Source organism: Echiichthys vipera (assembly GCF_963691815.1).
Source record: "Echiichthys vipera genome assembly, chromosome: 18".
Lineage (NCBI taxonomy): Eukaryota > Metazoa > Chordata > Actinopteri > Perciformes > Trachinidae > Echiichthys > Echiichthys vipera.
The window spans coordinates 14,850,093-14,868,694 of NC_139843.1; the positions used below are offsets into that span (position 1 = coordinate 14,850,093).

Sequence of the window (18,602 nt, forward strand, 5' to 3'; positions counted from 1 at the left end):
CACTGCCACCTTTAGAAGTTTGACAGGTTAAAAAATGATATAAAGCAAGTCAGAATTAACAGAAATAATTACCAAGCAACCTTCCATAAACACTTTGACATAAATACAAAATCCTTTATTTAGATATATGGTACAGGATGTTCACAATTAAACATTTTGAATATGTGATTGTTTTTTCTCCCATTATCTCCAATACAGCCCACAGTCACAGTCCAACATAATGTTCGGTGAAACGTGTTCCTGGTACTCTTCAGAGAAAATTGAAGCGAAACTCCTCCTTTGATTGAGTAAAGACAAAAGCTGACGTCTCCTCCTGTGCCTGTGCTTTTGTGTCTGTATACTGGGCTCCAGTTTGTTGCGGGTTCTCCTCTGCGGCTGCTACGTCGCATTGGACGTCGGCTCTCCGGTGGAAAACAGACTTCTTTGGAGGATCTGACACATCTTTGACCTGAGCTGATGCGATTTCTGTTGGGATTGGATAAATCTGTCAATCACCAGCAAGTTTTATCACAGTTCATGAGTCATTTTTACCGATTAAATCACTTCACTGCTGCAATAGAGAATAGTAAACCTAGCCTCAAAAATCACAGTGATGAGACAGAAACAATTAAGTTGTATGTACGGGGAAATGTTTAGGAAAAACAGAAAACGATCCCTCTCGTCCACTCAATAGGGAGTTTGAACTTCTTCCCACTGGTAGATGATACAAAGTAAAAAGGGCAAATTGTAGTACTTTTAAAAAATCCTTCGTACCTAATGCCATTGGAGCACTGAACACCATGTCCCATTGATGCGTTTTTAATGTAACTGCCACTGCTGTGCTGCTTTTTGCCCTGAAGATGTTTGTGTTTGTTGTGTTACTGTTGTCATCCTGCTTGTTGTTTTTATGAGCCCAAAGACAAATTTCCACATTGTGGACAATAAATTAAACTATCTAACTAATCTGCTCACCGCTCTGAATGAGTTTGTACTGCTTGCTCTTCTCTTCGCCCATCTTTTTCCTGTAATCTCCAGCCATGGCTCTCATCACCTGCCTCTTCTTCACCAGAGGAGCTTTGGAGCTCCGTAGAGTCTTCAGGGCACGAGAGGCTTCCTCCTCTGCAGGGAGAAAATACCGTATTAACATGTTTGCTGTGTCTATATACACATACACCTCCCTTTGTAATATGACATATGACAATAAACGCTCCATGTTCGAGCTATGATCTGAGCAATCATATGCAAAACATATTCTGAGTGAAGATGATTAAACGTCGTACTCTGTTTCGGAGTACTCTTCTGGCACTTCCGTCCTATTTCCAGCTGCTCAATGCACCAGTCCAGCTGTCTGTTCAGCTGCTCCTCTGCGCTCTGAAACAGATTCGGACATCAAATCAACAAATTAACTGGAACTCACCATGATTACTTTAAAAATGACAATGTCACACTGACCATCTCTTTGTCCTCGCCTCCTTGACTGCCTTCAGCTGAGCTTGGCTGTGCCTCAGTGCTGTCTGAGGGGGTTTTCTTAACAGACTTCTTCTTCTTCTTCTTTACTTGTGATTGCACCGGTGGCTCAGACGGAGTGTTGACCTCCTGCAGCGGGGAAGGCTTTTCCTTCTGGACACACTGTCGGCCGCCCGAAGAGGAAGTATCCGGGGTCTCTGTCGTCTCCATGTTTTCCACAGGCGGAACAGGAGGAATTTGAAAGTCGAAGGCAAAAGCAGAGCCCGGCCCAGTAAAGGATATCCGGCTCGCTGCTGGTTCGATCCCGTCTGATGAAGACGTGTTTTCCTGAAGGGCTGGAGAGTTTTCAGTGAGGAAGTTAAATCTGAAGGTGTTTTCACTGCGAGTCCAGAGGGGGTTCTCAGCTCTGTCTTCGCCTTTAGACTTCGGTTCAATATCTATTGAGTGAACAGACAACATGACTTACATCTGGGGACATTGCATTTTTTTACATCAAATCTTTAATTGAATAATAGGTTTATTTGATATAGCACCGTTTACCGACAGTCACAAAGTGCTTTACATGATACAATTGTTAAAATAAGACAAAAACAGTAAAATAAGCAAAGAAAAATAAATACTAATGGAATTTTTTTTTTTAAAGACTTACAAACACAAAATTACAAATTTGAGACAAAAGCCAGTTTAAACAAGTGTAACAAGTACACAGACACGTTTAACATAATCCAACATCAATGAAAACATTTTAAGCTTGCAACTGAATCTGATTATTTTCAGTTAAAGCAAATTGGGGACTTCTTGTTTCTTATAAAATAAACACTCAATTGACCACATCAATCCACATTTTGTTCCTTAAATGGGGCATATTATTAACCACGGACGTGACTCGGAGTGAAAATATTCATGTTCGGATGTGTTATAAATGACAATGTACCTATAAACTGCAGCCTTTGCTCGGCCATGCTGAGTCCTCCAGTGTTGCAGGTTTGCTGCTGACAGGCGCCTGTTACACGGAACTACTTCACTCAACACTTCAGGGATACACACATCACGGCGGAACACGCTCGCGTTTTTCAGTCAACATATGTACTAATATTTCTAGTTTTTGGTGTCCGTGAAATCATGTTGTGCTCAGAAACTTACCACCGGTGTCACCGGAGAACAGGTCCGTCTGGTACTAATTTTCTAACGCATGTAGTTCCGCTCGGTGGTGTTCTCGTGTTGAAAATAATTTTAATCTCTACAAATTAAAATATACGCATACCATTCAGAATTATTTGATGCTTTTCATAGATGACAAATCAAACAAAGACGAGGTTTAAGATCGCCACGGACTTACTTGCAAATACATTTGAAACTAAGGCTTATATATTTCTAGGTGTCTAACTTGTACAGCCTGAAAAAACAACATCAGAATAAAATCCGAAGTGAGGTACATGAGAATATATTGCATCTTTATATAGCAATATAAAGATGACAACAGTAAACCACATGTGCCATCATTAAAAGGCTGCAAACACTGTAAGGTAATAAAGCTGACTTGAGAGTTCAGGAAAGGGTAATCTTGTGAATGACAATGAAACAAGCTGAATTTATTTCTTAACCCAGACACAGACACAAGAGCAGACTGTGTCCTTAGGATAACATCAACACTAAAACGTATTAAGGGTTAGATTAGTTAGATTCAAAGACAGTTCTGGGTGTTGCCTAAACAGCTGTTGTGTAGTTTTTCTTTTCTTTCTTCTTTTGTAAGGCCTTTTCTATTTTTTTTGTTTTCAGATTACAGCCAAATATGGACTCAAACCCGCTGAATCTATTAGAGACCTGTTTGCAAGAACAAGGGCATCCCAGATAGATTTCCCCTGTTAATCTTGTCTACGGTGATTTATTCATTTCCCATCATCGCCATTGACCACGCTTTTCCTAATACGTTATTGAAGGTGGAAATAATAATTTATACACATAACAAAGCAGAGGTTCTCCGATGTTTAACAGGGCAGCATTGTTCCCCTTTGCTTCATTTAAAACAAAGAAAGGGATTAGAAAAATATGGGATTCAGAAGAGCATAAATGACGCTGTCCTGGGTTCATGGATGAATGCAGAATGTAAAAATCATGTGGTCGAAACCTCCATGTAAAAGAAGGCGCCTCTTTTTCTCTTTCCACTTCAGATGCAGAGGCAGAGATTCTCCTCATTATTTACCCTGCTAATCACATTCCGTCAGGGATTTGAGTTTGGACCAATCCTGTTGGCTCAAGGGCGGGACTTCAAGCGCCACTGGACCAATCCTGTTTGCCCAGGGGCGGGGCTTCAAGCTCCGCTCCTCTCAGACTATAAATATCGCCTCCTGCCCCCCGGCGGTCAACAGTCGACGGACGCGGCAGACGGAGACACTAATTTCTCTCGGAAAACCAACAAAAAAAGGTACCGCGAATGCGTTATCTGCTAGTGTTGTGCGTTTCGGTGTTAATAATAGTTATAGCTTAAATAATAGTTGTAATCAACTTTATGATGTACTATGACTCCCAGTCGTTAATAACCGTGAAAACGACTAGACTCGCTCTGATCGTCAGCCGTTTGACAACAATACGGCGCGCGCCAGAGCCAGGCGGCTAACTGTTAGCTTCACTTTTAAATATTCTGCTCGAATTTAAACATAACTAGAAACCAATGTTATTACAATTCAACTTGCATTCAAGATTCAAAGCTCAAGAATGTCGTGTATCAAATCTGATTAGATGGCCACCGTCTCTTAATATTGATGTTAAGCAGGAGTGGGAGTTAGCTGGCGCCATTTTGCAACGGTCGAGGCTAGCTTTAAATTTGCCTGTTAACGAAAGCAAAGAAACGTGTGTGTGTTCCGGGGCTTAATGGAGGCGCGGCTTTAGATGAGCCTGTTTTGTTAAATTGACACCATCAGTGTGTGGTCGGCGTTATACCATGACTGCATATTAGGAAGTATCCCGACAACTTGCTTTGCCCTACACGTCTCCCTGTTTTCTTGTAGCGTTATTACTAAATTTGTATTGTTGTTTGAAGAGGATGCTCACAACTGAGCGTCAACGGTGAAGTCGCGACAGTGTGTACTTCAATAGTGTTTATGCTGTCCAGTCAAGATCGATCATATTGAAGACGGTATTTATAATGAATAAATATAATTCGGTGTTGGGCTGAGCTATTGGTATTATTTCAGACTTACAGGTGAAGAATGGCTCGTACCAAGCAGACCGCTCGTAAATCCACCGGAGGAAAGGCGCCTAGGAAGCAGCTGGCCACCAAAGCTGCGAGGAAAAGCGCGCCATCCACCGGAGGAGTGAAGAAGCCCCACAGATACAGGTGCACATGTCCAGGAGAACTGAGTTCTGTTAAGCAAGCCGGTTACAGTTTTGTATCCAGACTGAAAGGCTACACATACATTTCTGACAGTTCATCTGTTGTTGCAGGCCCGGTACAGTTGCTCTGCGTGAGATCCGTAGGTACCAGAAATCCACTGAGCTGCTCATCAGGAAGCTGCCTTTCCAGCGCCTTGTGAGGGAAATTGCGCAAGATTTTAAAACAGATCTGCGTTTCCAGAGTGCGGCAATTGGCGCTCTTCAGGTGAGCCGCTGCTTTTCTCCTTTTGCACATCTGGTTACTTAGTAAATTTAGCAAGCTATCAATTCTTCTAGCTCATTCAAGTGTAAAACTTTTTTTCCTCTACTCGTGTAGGAAGCCAGTGAGGCCTACCTGGTTGGACTATTTGAGGATACCAACCTGTGTGCCATTCACGCAAAGAGGGTTACCATCATGCCCAAGGACATTCAGCTGGCCAGGCGAATTAGAGGAGAGCGTGCATAGATGACTCATTGATTTTATCTTTTTAGCTGGGGGTGGGGGGTTGGTGGGATTGACTGGGGTTTGTTTTTGTAAATCTTGGAGCTATTACCAGCATGTGTACAACCTAATTTGATATTTGTAGTTTCAGGCATGTTTTCCTTTATACTTTTTCATTACATTTTCCATTTCTCTCTTGACTTTATTCCCAACTGTCCTATTCACTGTAGAACAGCGCTTCATTTATGTAAATGCTGCAAACAATATTCCACTGCCTCTCAGGTTTACAAATCTATTTTGAAATCCATACCTTTTTATCGTGTGTGCATGTCATAGGATTTCTTGTTGTGCTGTAAATAAACTTTCCGCTACCTCAAAAAAATGTCTGAATACACATGACTTCAGAATTCACAAGCTGTGCTCTTGAAGATAAAGTGTTGTAACAATGTGTAAATATTAGTGTAATTATCCAACACAATTTGGTGTTTCAGTGTAGCTTTTGTAAGGCAAAAGTGTGTCAGATGTGTTGACAGGCTTACGCCTGGAAATTGGTTTACAGTACCTGGGCTAATTGAATTTTACTAAACTGTACACGCCCTGAAATTTCATTTCATATTTCACTTAAAGTTGATGATATGAAATGTTTCGATGTACCAATGGCATTGAGGATCTAACTATACACCCAAAAACAGACTGGGTACACCAGGTATGAAAGGACCACCCAGCCAAGTCAGTGGCTTAATCAAGGGATTTTATTCCACATGTCCAAACTGCACTGAAACTTGACAAAAGGCTGTGTATGGTCTAACGCTTATTTTGCGTAACAGGACCACTCCACTGAGTTAGCACCACAGCCTGAAATACTACAGATATACATTTTACAATAAATATATATACATCACAAGTCCCACATCTGTTAACTTGATTCATTTTCGGCTTGTTTGTCTTCGTCATCTGAAAGGAGGCCCGGTAACTGCTCATACAGCTCCTTCTCAAGATGCACATCAATGTCCGTCTCTTCTCTCAGTGCAGCCCACAGAAGTACTACGGTGAATACCAGGCTGATGGGGAGGACCTTCCACCAGGGTCGCTCATGCTGGCTCCCCATGGACCCTTGAACTTTCCAGGTTCTGTGACTTGCTTTACTGGTGGAGAACTTGACGGGCTCATTGTCCACTTCTTCGCCATCTTTGGACACATTTGACTTCTGAGTGCTCAGAGCCAGGGGCCGCACACTGTTCAGTCTGCTGACAAAACATCAAAAACACATCAACTACCGCTTATTAAGTAAAGAGTCGTTTTGCACATTTACTTTAGTGCTGCACTGCAGTATAATCATGACACTGCTTCACTTCAGCATTTGCATTTTAGAGACTTTATAGTTTACATACAAACCCCAAAATGAGTTTAGACAAGGTGTTACCAATCCTGCTCGCTTTTTATAAAGGGTATACTGAATGAGATACAGATCCAGGGACACTTTCCTGTTTTAGGTTTCTCTCTGCTCCAACACGTCTAATGATGTGCTCATTGTCAAGCAGCTGAAGCTTGTCACGGGTTTTATAATTGTGACTCAGGTGTGTTAGAGCAGGGAGAAACCTAAAACATGCAGGAAAGTGGCCCTTGATTCTGTGGTTATTTTCACATTTGGTATACACACGCTACACAAAAAGCCTCTACAGGACAGTGGCTGACCAGGAGCAGGATTGGACAGCCCTGGTTTAGACCAAACTACCCAACCATGTACAACATTGTTTAAAATTGCCTGCTACAGCAGTGAAATGTTAACTCAATCATATATTCAGATTATCTATTATATTGTAACATTAAACATTTTATTATTAAAAATAAATGTTTCTGTTAACATTTCTGCACTGCAAGTATGCTTGTACACACCACACACTTTAGTCAAATACTGTAGTATCAGCTGGTGTGATCTACGTCTATGGGGATATGACAAAAGGCAGTAATCTGAAGACAGAACTTTAACATAACTTACAAAACGCGTGACCCTATATTTATTTATGGCCTGTGAATATTCTCATCGTTATCCCCAAAGCCACTGATCTTGGTTATTTGGTTATTTGTATGGGAATATAACCAAGACTAATAACCAAGTCCAGTTGCTTTTGACTGTAATTGCATTGGGGATACTTACGGGGTCGGTTGTTTAACATCTATCAAAACTCGTGACTCCAGATACTTCTGAAGCTAACAGGCTACAGCTATTACAATTATGTGACCATGCTAAAAAATAATACCTGCAGTGACAACAACTAGAATTCCACATCAGCTGACAGTATTTACAGTTTTTCTTGGCAGCTCAGGGTGGAACATACTAGCGTTAAAGCGTTGTCATTGAACCACACAGAGGCAACATGGTGGCAGATTAATACTCACCTCCCGGTCGGTGTGGCGTTATGGATAAAGATCCCTCGGCTGACAGAAACGCGTGTCAGCCCGGTGAAAACTCGTCCTGCTATTGAAGACATCTTTGTCAACTGGTCATCTTAGGACACACGACAGAAGGTTAAACAAACGAGACGTTTTCTTATCAAACGCACCCTGGTTAGGTCATGTAACCATGGTGCAACACCGTATTCCTTCCTTCGACAACGCCGGTTTGGACAGTTCCACTAAAAGTGTGGGGGAATGATATCGCAAACCACTACACAGTTTTTCAGCTCATGAAAATAGATTATTGAAATCATATCCCAATTTTATTTTTTTCTTAAATTAATTTAAGGTATATTTAAAGTCCTTAAAATATAGAATGGTTCCAAACCCTTCCCCACTGTGTCAACTAAATGAAATGAAACTGTATTTCCCCTTGTTTGTAAAATTATTTATTTGTATTTATCCTTTCTATTGATATTATAATTCTGTTCATAATTTACAACTACAAGCACTTCCTTTGTAATCCATTATTTATCCTGTATAACAAAATGTATATATTTGGATCATGTTATGTGCCATTCATGCAATGTATGAATGTAAATGTTGAGATATCTATTTTGTACATTTTCAATAAAGTAAAGAAAAAACTAAAATAAAACACACTCCAAATAATTAATCTGTATCATCACAATTATGATTACGTTGTAGTGTAATCTTAATTAGTTGGTAGAGTTTGCCCAGTTGTCATGGCAGTGTAGATGTTTCCATTTCCAGTAAACCATGAGAGTAAAATTGCTTTGTTTTGTTTTTTACTACTGTTCTTAAACCTCAATCTCATGTCATGTGGGTGTAATTTCAGTCTGTACACCAGCTGGTTTGTTTCCACACGACAGTGTGAATTAAAATCACTGCTTTCTAAGACGTGTTTTAATGCAGCGGTTTTATTTTTGTACCGAAACACATTTCCAATCCACTCTCACTCACGGAACCATCCTGTTATGTTATGATGAAGTGCATACCTACTGTCATAAATGGTGAAATGGTGAGAGCTGGAGCAGTCACACCGTTCGACCAATCACAAAACAGAGAGCGATATCCGTCCAATCACGCTTCGCCTGGGCGATGTCACTTCCTGGTTGGATTCCCATGCTGGATTTACACTTTCTACAGCTCTACACGTTTTTTTCTGCAGTTTAAGTAAGTAAATACGTACATAAGAATGATTTGATATGATGAACGTTTTGGTTTAGTTTTCAGTGGTTATAGCAGTTTTATGTGGCGGCCGTAGACGTTACCAAGCGTAACCAGCGTTGGACTGTGAAAAACAGTTTACATATGCTGAGTACTCATATTTGAGGTCAATGTGTTCTTCTATTTCGCTGTGTTAGTTTTATTAAATGTTTATCGCAGCAAAACAAGTATGCAAAAGCCCTCCTCCGCCGCCAGTCAGTCCATTTAATACTAGATATGCTGCATGTATCTGTTGTTTGGTAACATGCTCATGTTTTTGATTGTAGGAACACTTGATCTCATGGCCAAAGACAAGTCTTTAAAAAGTCCCTCTAAAAGGAAGAAGTCAAGTTCAAATGCCAACGAGGTTCAGGTGGAAGAAATGGACATTAAAGTGAAAACGAAAAGGAAAAAGACTGAAGTAGAGGTGAGTAGCACAGTCCCTGTTACTGTACCAATTTTAGATGACACAACCTGAAATTGAAAAATAAAAAATCGTATCTATCTACGATTGTTTATTTATTTCAGGGGGATCCAGCACAGATTCCTGATGTGACAATCACAGAATGTGGTAAAAAAACGAAAAAGGAAAAGAAACACAAAAAGAAACAAATGGCAGAGCAAGCACAGAAGACAAAGCAGAGTAAGGTAAGAGTGTTTCCCTGTGTTTCCTCCTGTTTCCGTGAGTACTTAGGTGAACTTTGACTGCTCAGTTGTGTTGCTCCATACAGAAAACTCTTTACATCTGCCGATTATAACCCAGTCTTTAAAACAAGGTGGTTAAAGGTGCAGGAAAACACAATTTAGAGAAGCTAAAAGTTGTATTTTGGAGGCCAAGTAAGGAAGAGTTGACATTGTGTTCTTACAGTTGAGTTTTTATTGAGAATCGGTCTTGATTATACTTTACAGGTGGCATCAAAATGTCCTAAAAAGTTGGAATTGCAGCTGAAATTTAAATTGATTAAATTCCCAATACATGTTACGCACAAACCTTAAACAACTGATTCAACAAAAGCGTTTCCAGTTTCGGAGTCCATGATTTTACATTATCCATTAATGATCTCTTAACAGTGATGGCAGAGACATGATCATATCTATTATCCGTGTGAACAGTACAGTACAGTATCCAGTTGGTATTTATTTGGGGGGGAGGAGAACAGTTTCTGGAAGGGTGTCAGAGCTTAAATGTGGGGACTGGCTCCGTCTGTCGCATGTTGCATGGCCACATGTGTGTGCACCTGGTACATGGAGAGCTTTCCCTGAGGCTGACCTGTGCAACTTGGTCCTCTCCTGGAGAAAAAGCCTCAGTTTATCCCGAAAGGTCTCCCCGAGGAAGCTGTAGATGAGCGGGTTCAGGCAGCTGTTAGAAAAGGCTGCGAGCCTGACAGCATGACCCGTCAAGGGGTAGTCCTGCCACAGTGTGCCACCATCTGTGTCACCTCTTAGAAGGTAAACTGTCACAAACACGTTCTCCGGGAGCCAGCAGAGGAAGAAGACTAACACGGCTGCTGAGATCATCCGCAGGGCTTTCTGCCTGCGAGGCCTCTGCTGTGGGCCACCGTGTCCCCTCTGGCTCCGCTGGAGCACCTGTGCGATCCTCCAGTAGCACAGACCCAAGATGCAGAAAGGCAGCAAGAAACCCAGCAGCACCTCCAGCCACTGAATCGGGGTCACGTTTGCAAAGCAGAAGTGAACTTCTCCGGCGTGCTGCCTTTGAGCTATAGCAAAAGAAAGCACGGTGAGCAAGGATGAGGACACCCAGATGAGGCAGCAGCTGAGGCGTGCACGGGGCATGCTGCGACCAATAAGGCCAGTCAGCGCGACAAACCGGTCGAAGCTCATCCAGGTTAAGAAGAAGACACTGCTGTACATGTTGACCTGCTGGAAAAGGTTCATGAAGGTGCAGAGACCGGGCTTGTCATAGTAGCCCTGCTTCAGGTTGAACACCTCGATCAGAGAGTCCGCCACAAGGGCGAGGTCGGCCACGGCCAAGTTCACAAAGTAGAGGTCCGGGGCTGTCAAGCGGCCCCTGTGGTACAGGTTGACCACTAAGATGAGGATGTTCCCGATGAGGCCGACAGGGAACAGGAATATGATGTAGAGGCTGGAGAGGAAGAGGCTGGTGGTATAAACCTGATTGCTCTCTGAAACTGCCTGCTGAAAATCAGAGACCTCTGCCTTTGTGTCGTTTATCCGAACAGTGAAGACTCTGTTGTCCACGAACATGTTCCTGTCCATATTACACTTTTGTGTTGATCTGGTGATAGCGGTAGCCAACCATTAAGTTGCCATAGTGCTTAGTTTTCCAAGGGTTTAGCCTCAGTGGAGACTGAGGTGTCATCTGTTTCCTCTTTCTGTGCCGTGGTCTTTTTGGACGTATAGTGATGACCACTCTCCGTTCTAGACATAAACAAAAAGTGCAGTAAGTCAAGCTTGTTTTTCCCCTTTGGTTTAGTGTGAATGAGTAGAGTTTCAGAAGGCAAAAACGTCTGTAGACATTATCATTAAACAACAGAAAATTCGACAGTGAAGGCACTGTATGTTAGTTCATGGTTAATTTAGAAATAATTTTATTATAATTTTAATTTTATATATTAGGGAATTTTTCTATTTTTATGTGAGTGATTATAACCACCTGTACAAAATGTCATGCACTATTCCACTCAAGATCATTATTCAGGATCAGTCCCACAACCATATAATTTATCATTGACGTATAGTTGAAACATTGTAAAATATGCTGCAGTTTTTGAAATTATTACAGATTAATGAATGAATTGCTTGACTATTAAGAAAGAAGGCTATAAACTGAAAATGCATTCTTCTCTTGATAAAAAAAATAGTAAATAGTTAAAAAAATAGTATAAAGTATAAAAATAGTATAAAATAGTTTTTGTTTTCAATCAAATAATCAAAGACAAAATGTCCAGAAATGCTTCAACAATTAGGCTTGTTGTGTTGAAGTTGGTTTAAAACAACTGTTGGTCAAATTAATAAAGTGAATTTAATTTAAAAACTATAAGACAATATAAGTTACTTAGCTTAGGTATAAATTATTTTGGGATTCAAATAAAAACCTACCTGGGTTTCCTTGCACTGCATTGCAGTCTTTGTAATGCTCCCTGTCCGTACGGTGGCGACTTTGAAAGCAAGTGTCAGTGAAAGTGTTGTGGTCCACTTACAGCAAGATACACATACACACACACACACACACACACGCACACGCACACACACACAAATCATATCCTTTCAGACACATGAAAACAATATTTTTCATCATAGCTTCAGTTCACTTTATTAGCAAAACAATAAGTAGTCACAATGAATATCCCCTATGTATTTTATTGTACATAGACTTAGTTTATTGCATCAATAATTGCGTTAATGTAGGACGCAGAGCCATCTTGTCAACACTGGCACTGAAGTGTGAACGTGACTATGATTGTAGAATGTTAAAATATATAAATATGGGAGTCAGGGGTGTTTAGTATCGAAAGACTAGTAGTATATTTACACAAAACAAGAGGTTGGACGTACAGCAATAGTCTCACTTTAGTTTTTCTTTTCTCCAGACTCCTTAAAACACAAAAGGGCAGTTTATTTAGCAGCACCTTTTTTTTTTGTTCAAGTTTCCAGGCACCTGTTTGAGAGTGTGGGTGATATTCCATGTTAAGGCATCACATTCGCTGTGTTAACTTTCCTACTGGTTCCTGGTTTTGTGCCACTCTGTGTTGGTACTGATGCAATATGTGATCCATGCAGGTCAGTTATTCCTAGAACTGGTTCCCATCATTTTCTTAAGGTATCACTTGACTAACTTGTTTTGGTTCTTTTAGTGGCTTTACAAATAATTACATTAGGAATATTACTGCTGTTGGCCTAAACTTAGAATCTGACTTTTATTTCCCTTCACTAAATGTTTCCTATGTGGCATCCAGGGAACTGCAGAGGTTTTTCCAGACATTTTTTCCAAATGGGCTTTTGCGTAAATCAGAGTTGATGTTTATGCAAACGGAGTCTGTTTTCTGAGAAAAGAGTGTGTAGGAGCAGGTTTAAAAAATACACAATTGAACATACTACTGACAGTTAGACCTTTGTAATAGTCTCATTCATGGTTGATTTATAACTACTATATAAACATATTGTTATTATTGCAGCGGGGACTAGAAGAACTGTACATGCTGAACCATTCTACAGATGTGCAGCCAAATAATTTTGTCAAATAAAATCTGCAAAAATATTTGAATAGAAAAATAGGTTTGCAAACCTTCAGACACTGAAAGGAGAATGCATACATGTGAAAACTTATAAATGTTCACCTAGGAGAAAATAAAAAGCATTTCAAAAGTGAGATTAAGAATATGTCGACTACATCAGATCTCAAGTCTTTATTTCGATGCATCAGAAGAGTTCTGTTCTCATGTGTCAGAGTCTTCTATGACTCTATGTCCTGCAGGGTGTCTGTGATCTCGATGTGGGGAGCTATGATGTTTCTGTTGGGCTGTGCGCGCCCTGGGCTCCGACAGCAGTCCCTCAGCTGCCGAAACACTCCTTGGAGACTCTCTCGACACGGCCTGTGCATGAGCAGCATGAGCAGGAGGCTGGCGCTGCTCCCTGAGAACAGTACAAACTCAGCCACGCTCAGAAATGCCTGTTCACGAGGGCTCAGGTGCCCCTCTTTCTCTAGTTGTGCAAGTTGTGCTCCTCTCACCAGTGCCACACTGTAGAAGAGCTGGCAGAAAAACATGACCACGGTGACTGTCAGGAACACAGGACCCTCCTCCGAGCCAGAGAGGAATCTCCCTTTAGATTTCCACTGCCGGACGCAGCCACCTATCAGTAGTCCCACTTGGAGTAAGTAGGGAATCAAAAAAGCCAGGCACAGCCTAGCAGCTGCATACGGCACACCAGCACCGACTGGATCCATAAAACAGTTGCCTACTTCCTGCAGGTTGTCTCTGGGACCACGAAGCCCAGCCAGCAGAAATGAAATCAGTATAGAAGTCAGGGTCACCAGAGCCGCACACACCCAAGGTTTCCTCAGCAGGGCGTGGGATGGCGGATCCAGGGTTAGGACATAAGCCATGAGCACTAAGACCAGCAGGCTGCAAAGGGAGGCTGTGTTGATGGCGAAGGAGAGAGCAGCGCAGCCCAAACCCGTGGCCACCAGGTAGAGGGGTCTGTGGGCCACGGCATGGAGAGAGAGGAGCAGAAGCAGCAGTTGGAGGCCACAAAAGATCCAGAGCAGGCATTCCAGCCAGGCCAGCCGCCTCTGGGCTCTGTAGGTCTGGATGAAGCTGTAGAGTAGGAAGCAGCCCGCAATGAAGCCCAGTACCGCCAGGAAACTGTACACATAGTTCGCCCTGGAGGTTATGTCATTGGCTGAAGTCAAGTCAAAAATAGAGACGCCCTCTGAAGTGGAGGTGTCCGCGATGGTGGAAATGTCGGCAAACGGGGGTGCGGTGCTCCTCTCAGTGGTGTCTACGCTTTGATTAGACTAGAAACAAAAAGAGAAAACAGCAACTGATGACATCCTGTCCTCTTCAGCATCACTGTTTGTCAAACATTTCCTTCCATCCGGGGATGAACAAAAATCTAATGAACTATCAGCCAAGTTCTGATATATAAAGCACAAGTATTTATCACCTGGTATCTCTTTTAGTGCACAAAACCAGTGGAAATACATATTTGAATTTTTTACTGTACATGTTAAACAGTGTTTACTATTACTCAGCCTGTTAATTATTACATGGGTTTTCCACAATATACTCTTACAACATGGAGCGCATTTCCTTCCTAAATGAACTCAAAAATGAGCTAACACATTTAACAATAGATCCCTATAACACTGACAAGATTTAGCAAGAAAGTTTTGAATATTTCTTTGGCCACATGTCCCTCTTGGTCTGTCTTTGTTTGCTCTCCTTTTTGAGGAACTGCCCGCCCAGTAAAAACACATGTTTCCACTTACCATTTTTTTGCTTCCGTCACCCGCTCGTCTTCTGTTCTGTATCTACCAGCCTGATGCTGCTGATTGACTCAAAGCTCCCGAAATGATGTTTGTTGCATGGACACGACCACTCACTGTAAAGGGCTTTTTTTATTTCTGTGGGCAAGACCCTACCAGCATACTTTCAGAATGACTTTGTGGCCATGTGATCAACATCTTTTCCTCCCCTCCCTCTTTTTTTTTCTCTTCATCACCGTGCAGACTGAGGTCCGTTAAATCGGAGCATACTGCGCCCCTTGTTTTACTTCCCTTGAGTTAAATGTAGTCTTTAGGTTGGGCTGTGGTTACTGGCTCCTGCAGTCCTGTGGCTTTCTTTTGGTTCTTTATTTCTCTTTAGAGTAAGTAAGTCTTTAGCCAAGCATCAATTATTCAAATGGGGAGCTAGATACTTCATTTTACACTGTACCAAATATTTATTTTTCTCTGTGTTGTCTCCCAGCAAAGTTTCTCTGTCATGAAACATACTTCAATCTTTGTTTCAATTCAAAATTCACTCACTCAACAACTGTTTTGGCTCTGTTGTATGATTTGGTAATAACAGGTGGTTATTATAAACCAGTATAAGTGTGTTGTGGATAACTATTGCAGTGCTGAAAAGGATGTTGCGCATCACAGTCAACTTCACCACACAGTATAGATGAGTGTGATGCTGACCTCATAAGGCTGCAAAAATAGGAAATAGCAGCGCAACAGGAAGTGATGTAGAAAAAAACCTCAAAGTACTTTGGCTTTCACATGTCTTTATGCTGTAGCACAACAAAATGTAAGCTTTCTTTTTACATTGTACTGTAGAAATTAAACTTAAGATATTTAAGGCCTTGAGCATTAGCTCTGCATCGACCCAGAATAATGCACAATACTGAAAATTGGCAGGGAATGGCTCTTAAAGTACACAAAAGTGAAATTATTGTTTTACCATTTTTCTTATCATTCAATCACTGCCAGCGCCGGTTATTTAGGGATGTTTCATAATTGTTTTACAGAAATGCAGCGTGATAAAGTGTGTACAAAGGAAGGTCTGTTAATGTAGATAACTCCCATGGGCCTTTGTTTTGATTTGGTGTGACAGATTTCCGATCCACCCTGTCGCCCGGAGGGGACTCAGGAGCTGGAGGGAGAGGAGGACTTGAGCCCCGATGAGAAGCGGGTCATGGAGAGGAAGATGAAGAAGATCCTGAAAAAGGAAGAGAAGAAGAGGCTTAGAACTGACGGAGAGACCTTACCGAAAACTGAAGCATCTGGTCCCACTGCACCTCAGCAGGCCTTAGATTACCTCACCTGGTAAGAGACTCTTATTTAGTACAGGGCAGGTTAATGACCTCCTCCCTATGATGTCATCACTTCTTTCATGAGAAACCATAGGTCCAAAACAACTCTGATTTAAAATGCATCCAAAATAGGCAAACAAGGAATTTACTGACAGAATAGATACCTTTGATACTACGATGACTTATGTTGTGTCAGAGGCGTTGCTTCAACTCTTTGTAATTGTTGAGGGTGATTGTTTGTGGTGTTGAGGCGGTGAATTAATTAAATTATATCTTGATAGGAAATCCCACTGATTTTACAAATAAAGTTCCATTTACTAGTCATAAAGCGCACAGTCCTGTGAACATGTGTGTAATATCCCCTGAAGGATCTTTCCAAAGTCAGGGAAAAATAAACCTGATGTCATGAGGTTACATTTATTAAAGAAAGCCTGTGCTGCAAACTTGGTGCATTGAGTTTAAAAGATGTTTTGTATTTACCAAACAGGCAGGGTCTAATGATAGATCTTATCACATTGCATTGTGGGAAGCGTATGATGCAGTGCTTTCCAGTAGATGCATTTTATTGACTGAAACTCTGAATATATTGCCCTCTACTGCTCAATTTGACTCTTCTTTTTTCTAATCACTGGTTCTCTGGAGTACCTCTTCAAGGTCAAAAACATTCAAGAGTAAATACACCAAACACTATGAAGCGTGCCTGTAAAATAACACAGGCAACAAACTGCGGTGTCAAAAATGAACACTTTTCATGCTTCAACTGGCACTGGATTTGTCTTGTTTGCAGCTGGGCTGAGAACCGCACAGAGTGGAGGTTCCAGAAGACGAGGCAGACGTGGTTACTGCAACACATGTTTGACTCTGAACAGGTAAAATCAACCAGTGTGATGAGAACGGCAAACTGGATTTATGAAAACTTAATTTCATACATTCATTTAAAGGCGCTCTCCTGCGCTACCTTTCTTAGAATTCAATTGTTTTATACTGTGGTCTGGGTGGATACTCTATTGTAATTGGCTGCAGGGTGTAAATTAAGTACGGTATAATGCCATACAAAGTGTCCATTATCAGGAATTAATGAATGACGGGCAGGCCAGAACCATCCTTCCCCGTCGTCCATTAATTCCTCATTATGAACATCTTGTCAGGCCTTATCCCTTACTTATATTTATAACAAATAACTGGTTTATTTATTCACTCTGTCAGATTCAGGATGAGAAGTTCTCTGTGCTGCTCGAGTACCTGGAGGGGCTTAAGGGAACAGCCAAAGACACCACAGTGCAGAAGGCCTTAGTCCTGGTGGAAGAGTCAGGACAAGCACCAGAGGACAAAGATGTCCAGCAGAGGGCGCACAGAGCCAGAGAAGTGATCCAGCTGCTCTCCTGAACCCACCACCAGCAAACGCAGACATGAACCCGAAAAACACTGAAACATGTCGGTCAGTGGACCGAATGACCGCCCTGGTCTCAAACTAGACTGACAGGTGTTCTGTTAAATGTAGTTTTGGTTGGTCCTTTGGGGAAAGGATGCATTTTGATATGACATTTTTACTTTAAACATGCCTGGGTTATTCTTTTTCTCCATTTCTTGACATTCCTAATGATCAGTCACCTAAATGTTTTTTTTAAATATAAAATATGGAACCTTAAAAGTTAATTCTTATCACAAGTTACTCAGTTGCTAGTGTTTCTCACGAAGTCCAGTTTTGATGTTAAGACCAGGTGAGGAGAAGGAAGATGTAACATAAATCTGAGAGCCTGCCGGACTAAAATTGTCTCAGGAATGTTTGTAGTCAAGACATGTTTGTGCGTGTCAAAGCCCATAATCGGTGAAGTCACTGATGAGAATACATTTTCTCATCCACTCAAGAGCATAATTATGATAAACAGTTTTAGTAGCCTAGTAGTTCCTGCATGTGTTTTTGTTTTCTTATTTTTGTGATTAAAGTAGACCCATCCTTCACCTAAATCTTTCTCATCACGTGTGGCTGTGATCTCTTTGGACCTTTTCCATACTATTCAAGCTTTGTTTGTCTATATTCCACATCTCACCTATGCCCAAAACACATACAGTACTGTAGGTATCAGATTAATACGATTAATTAAAATTATGACTTTTAAGGAAGGAAGCAGTCTCTAAATGTAAGTAAAGGTTGATATCACTGCCTGGATTTATAAAAGTACAGCCAAATGCAGTACATTTCATATTTCAAATATACTTAAATAAGTTTATCTCTCTGTATCCAGACACACATTTATAACACCATAATGTGTTCAGATTTTACATGGTTTTGTCTGAAAAGAAAACATTTATTCAATAAAATACATTATGTCTGGTCTAATTTTTAAACTCAATTTTGTAAAAAGTTTGTAAACCTGCTGAACACTCAAATGTTGAGACATGACTACAGTAAACTTTTACCCCCTCTCAAAAAAAG

The 18,602-nt window shown here is 41.2% G+C and overlaps 6 protein-coding genes across 6 annotated transcripts; 2 read left to right on the plus strand and 4 right to left on the minus strand.

Annotated features, from left to right (window-relative positions):
* Positions 1-99: 99 nt before the first annotated feature.
* cUnh8orf33 (chromosome Un C8orf33 homolog) lies at positions 100-2,527 on the minus strand. The gene is made up of 5 exons (XM_083933365.1): positions 2,381-2,527; positions 1,432-1,883; positions 1,260-1,350; positions 952-1,098; positions 100-465 (listed from the first exon to the last, which is right to left on the minus strand). The coding sequence occupies exons 1-5, from the start codon at positions 2,406-2,408 to the stop codon at positions 251-253; spliced, it is 933 nt and encodes a 310-aa protein (XP_083789491.1). The 5' UTR covers positions 2,409-2,527; the 3' UTR covers positions 100-250.
* A 1,290-nt stretch (positions 2,528-3,817) lies between these two features.
* h3f3d (H3 histone, family 3D) lies at positions 3,818-5,634 on the plus strand. The gene is made up of 4 exons (XM_083932170.1): positions 3,818-3,871; positions 4,641-4,783; positions 4,891-5,044; positions 5,156-5,634. Exons 2-4 carry the CDS (start codon positions 4,656-4,658, stop codon positions 5,282-5,284), a joined length of 411 nt encoding a protein of 136 aa, XP_083788296.1. The 5' UTR covers positions 3,818-3,871; positions 4,641-4,655; the 3' UTR covers positions 5,285-5,634.
* Positions 5,635-6,120: 486 nt separating this feature from the next.
* On the minus strand, positions 6,121-7,830 carry uqcc4 (ubiquinol-cytochrome c reductase complex assembly factor 4). Its single transcript, XM_083933095.1, has 2 exons — positions 7,661-7,830; positions 6,121-6,507 (listed from the first exon to the last, which is right to left on the minus strand). Exons 1-2 carry the CDS (start codon positions 7,750-7,752, stop codon positions 6,177-6,179), a joined length of 423 nt encoding a protein of 140 aa, XP_083789221.1. The 5' UTR covers positions 7,753-7,830; the 3' UTR covers positions 6,121-6,176.
* Positions 7,831-8,797: 967 nt separating this feature from the next.
* chlsn (cholesin) lies at positions 8,798-18,559 on the plus strand. The gene is made up of 6 exons (XM_083932588.1): positions 8,798-8,854; positions 9,175-9,314; positions 9,416-9,535; positions 15,967-16,178; positions 16,953-17,034; positions 17,372-18,559. Exons 2-6 carry the CDS (start codon positions 9,189-9,191, stop codon positions 17,549-17,551), a joined length of 720 nt encoding a protein of 239 aa, XP_083788714.1. The 5' UTR covers positions 8,798-8,854; positions 9,175-9,188; the 3' UTR covers positions 17,552-18,559.
* LOC310961297 (G-protein coupled estrogen receptor 1-like) lies at positions 10,025-11,125 on the minus strand (the record flags this gene model as incomplete). Its single annotated transcript, XM_083933320.1, has 1 exon — positions 10,025-11,125. The coding sequence occupies one exon, from the start codon at positions 11,123-11,125 to the stop codon at positions 10,025-10,027; it is 1,101 nt and encodes a 366-aa protein (XP_083789446.1).
* LOC310960781 (uncharacterized protein) lies at positions 13,183-14,965 on the minus strand. The gene is made up of 2 exons (XM_083932587.1): positions 14,859-14,965; positions 13,183-14,384 (listed from the first exon to the last, which is right to left on the minus strand). Exons 1-2 carry the CDS (start codon positions 14,859-14,861, stop codon positions 13,323-13,325), a joined length of 1,065 nt encoding a protein of 354 aa, XP_083788713.1. The 5' UTR covers positions 14,862-14,965; the 3' UTR covers positions 13,183-13,322.
* Positions 18,560-18,602: the final 43 nt, after the last annotated feature.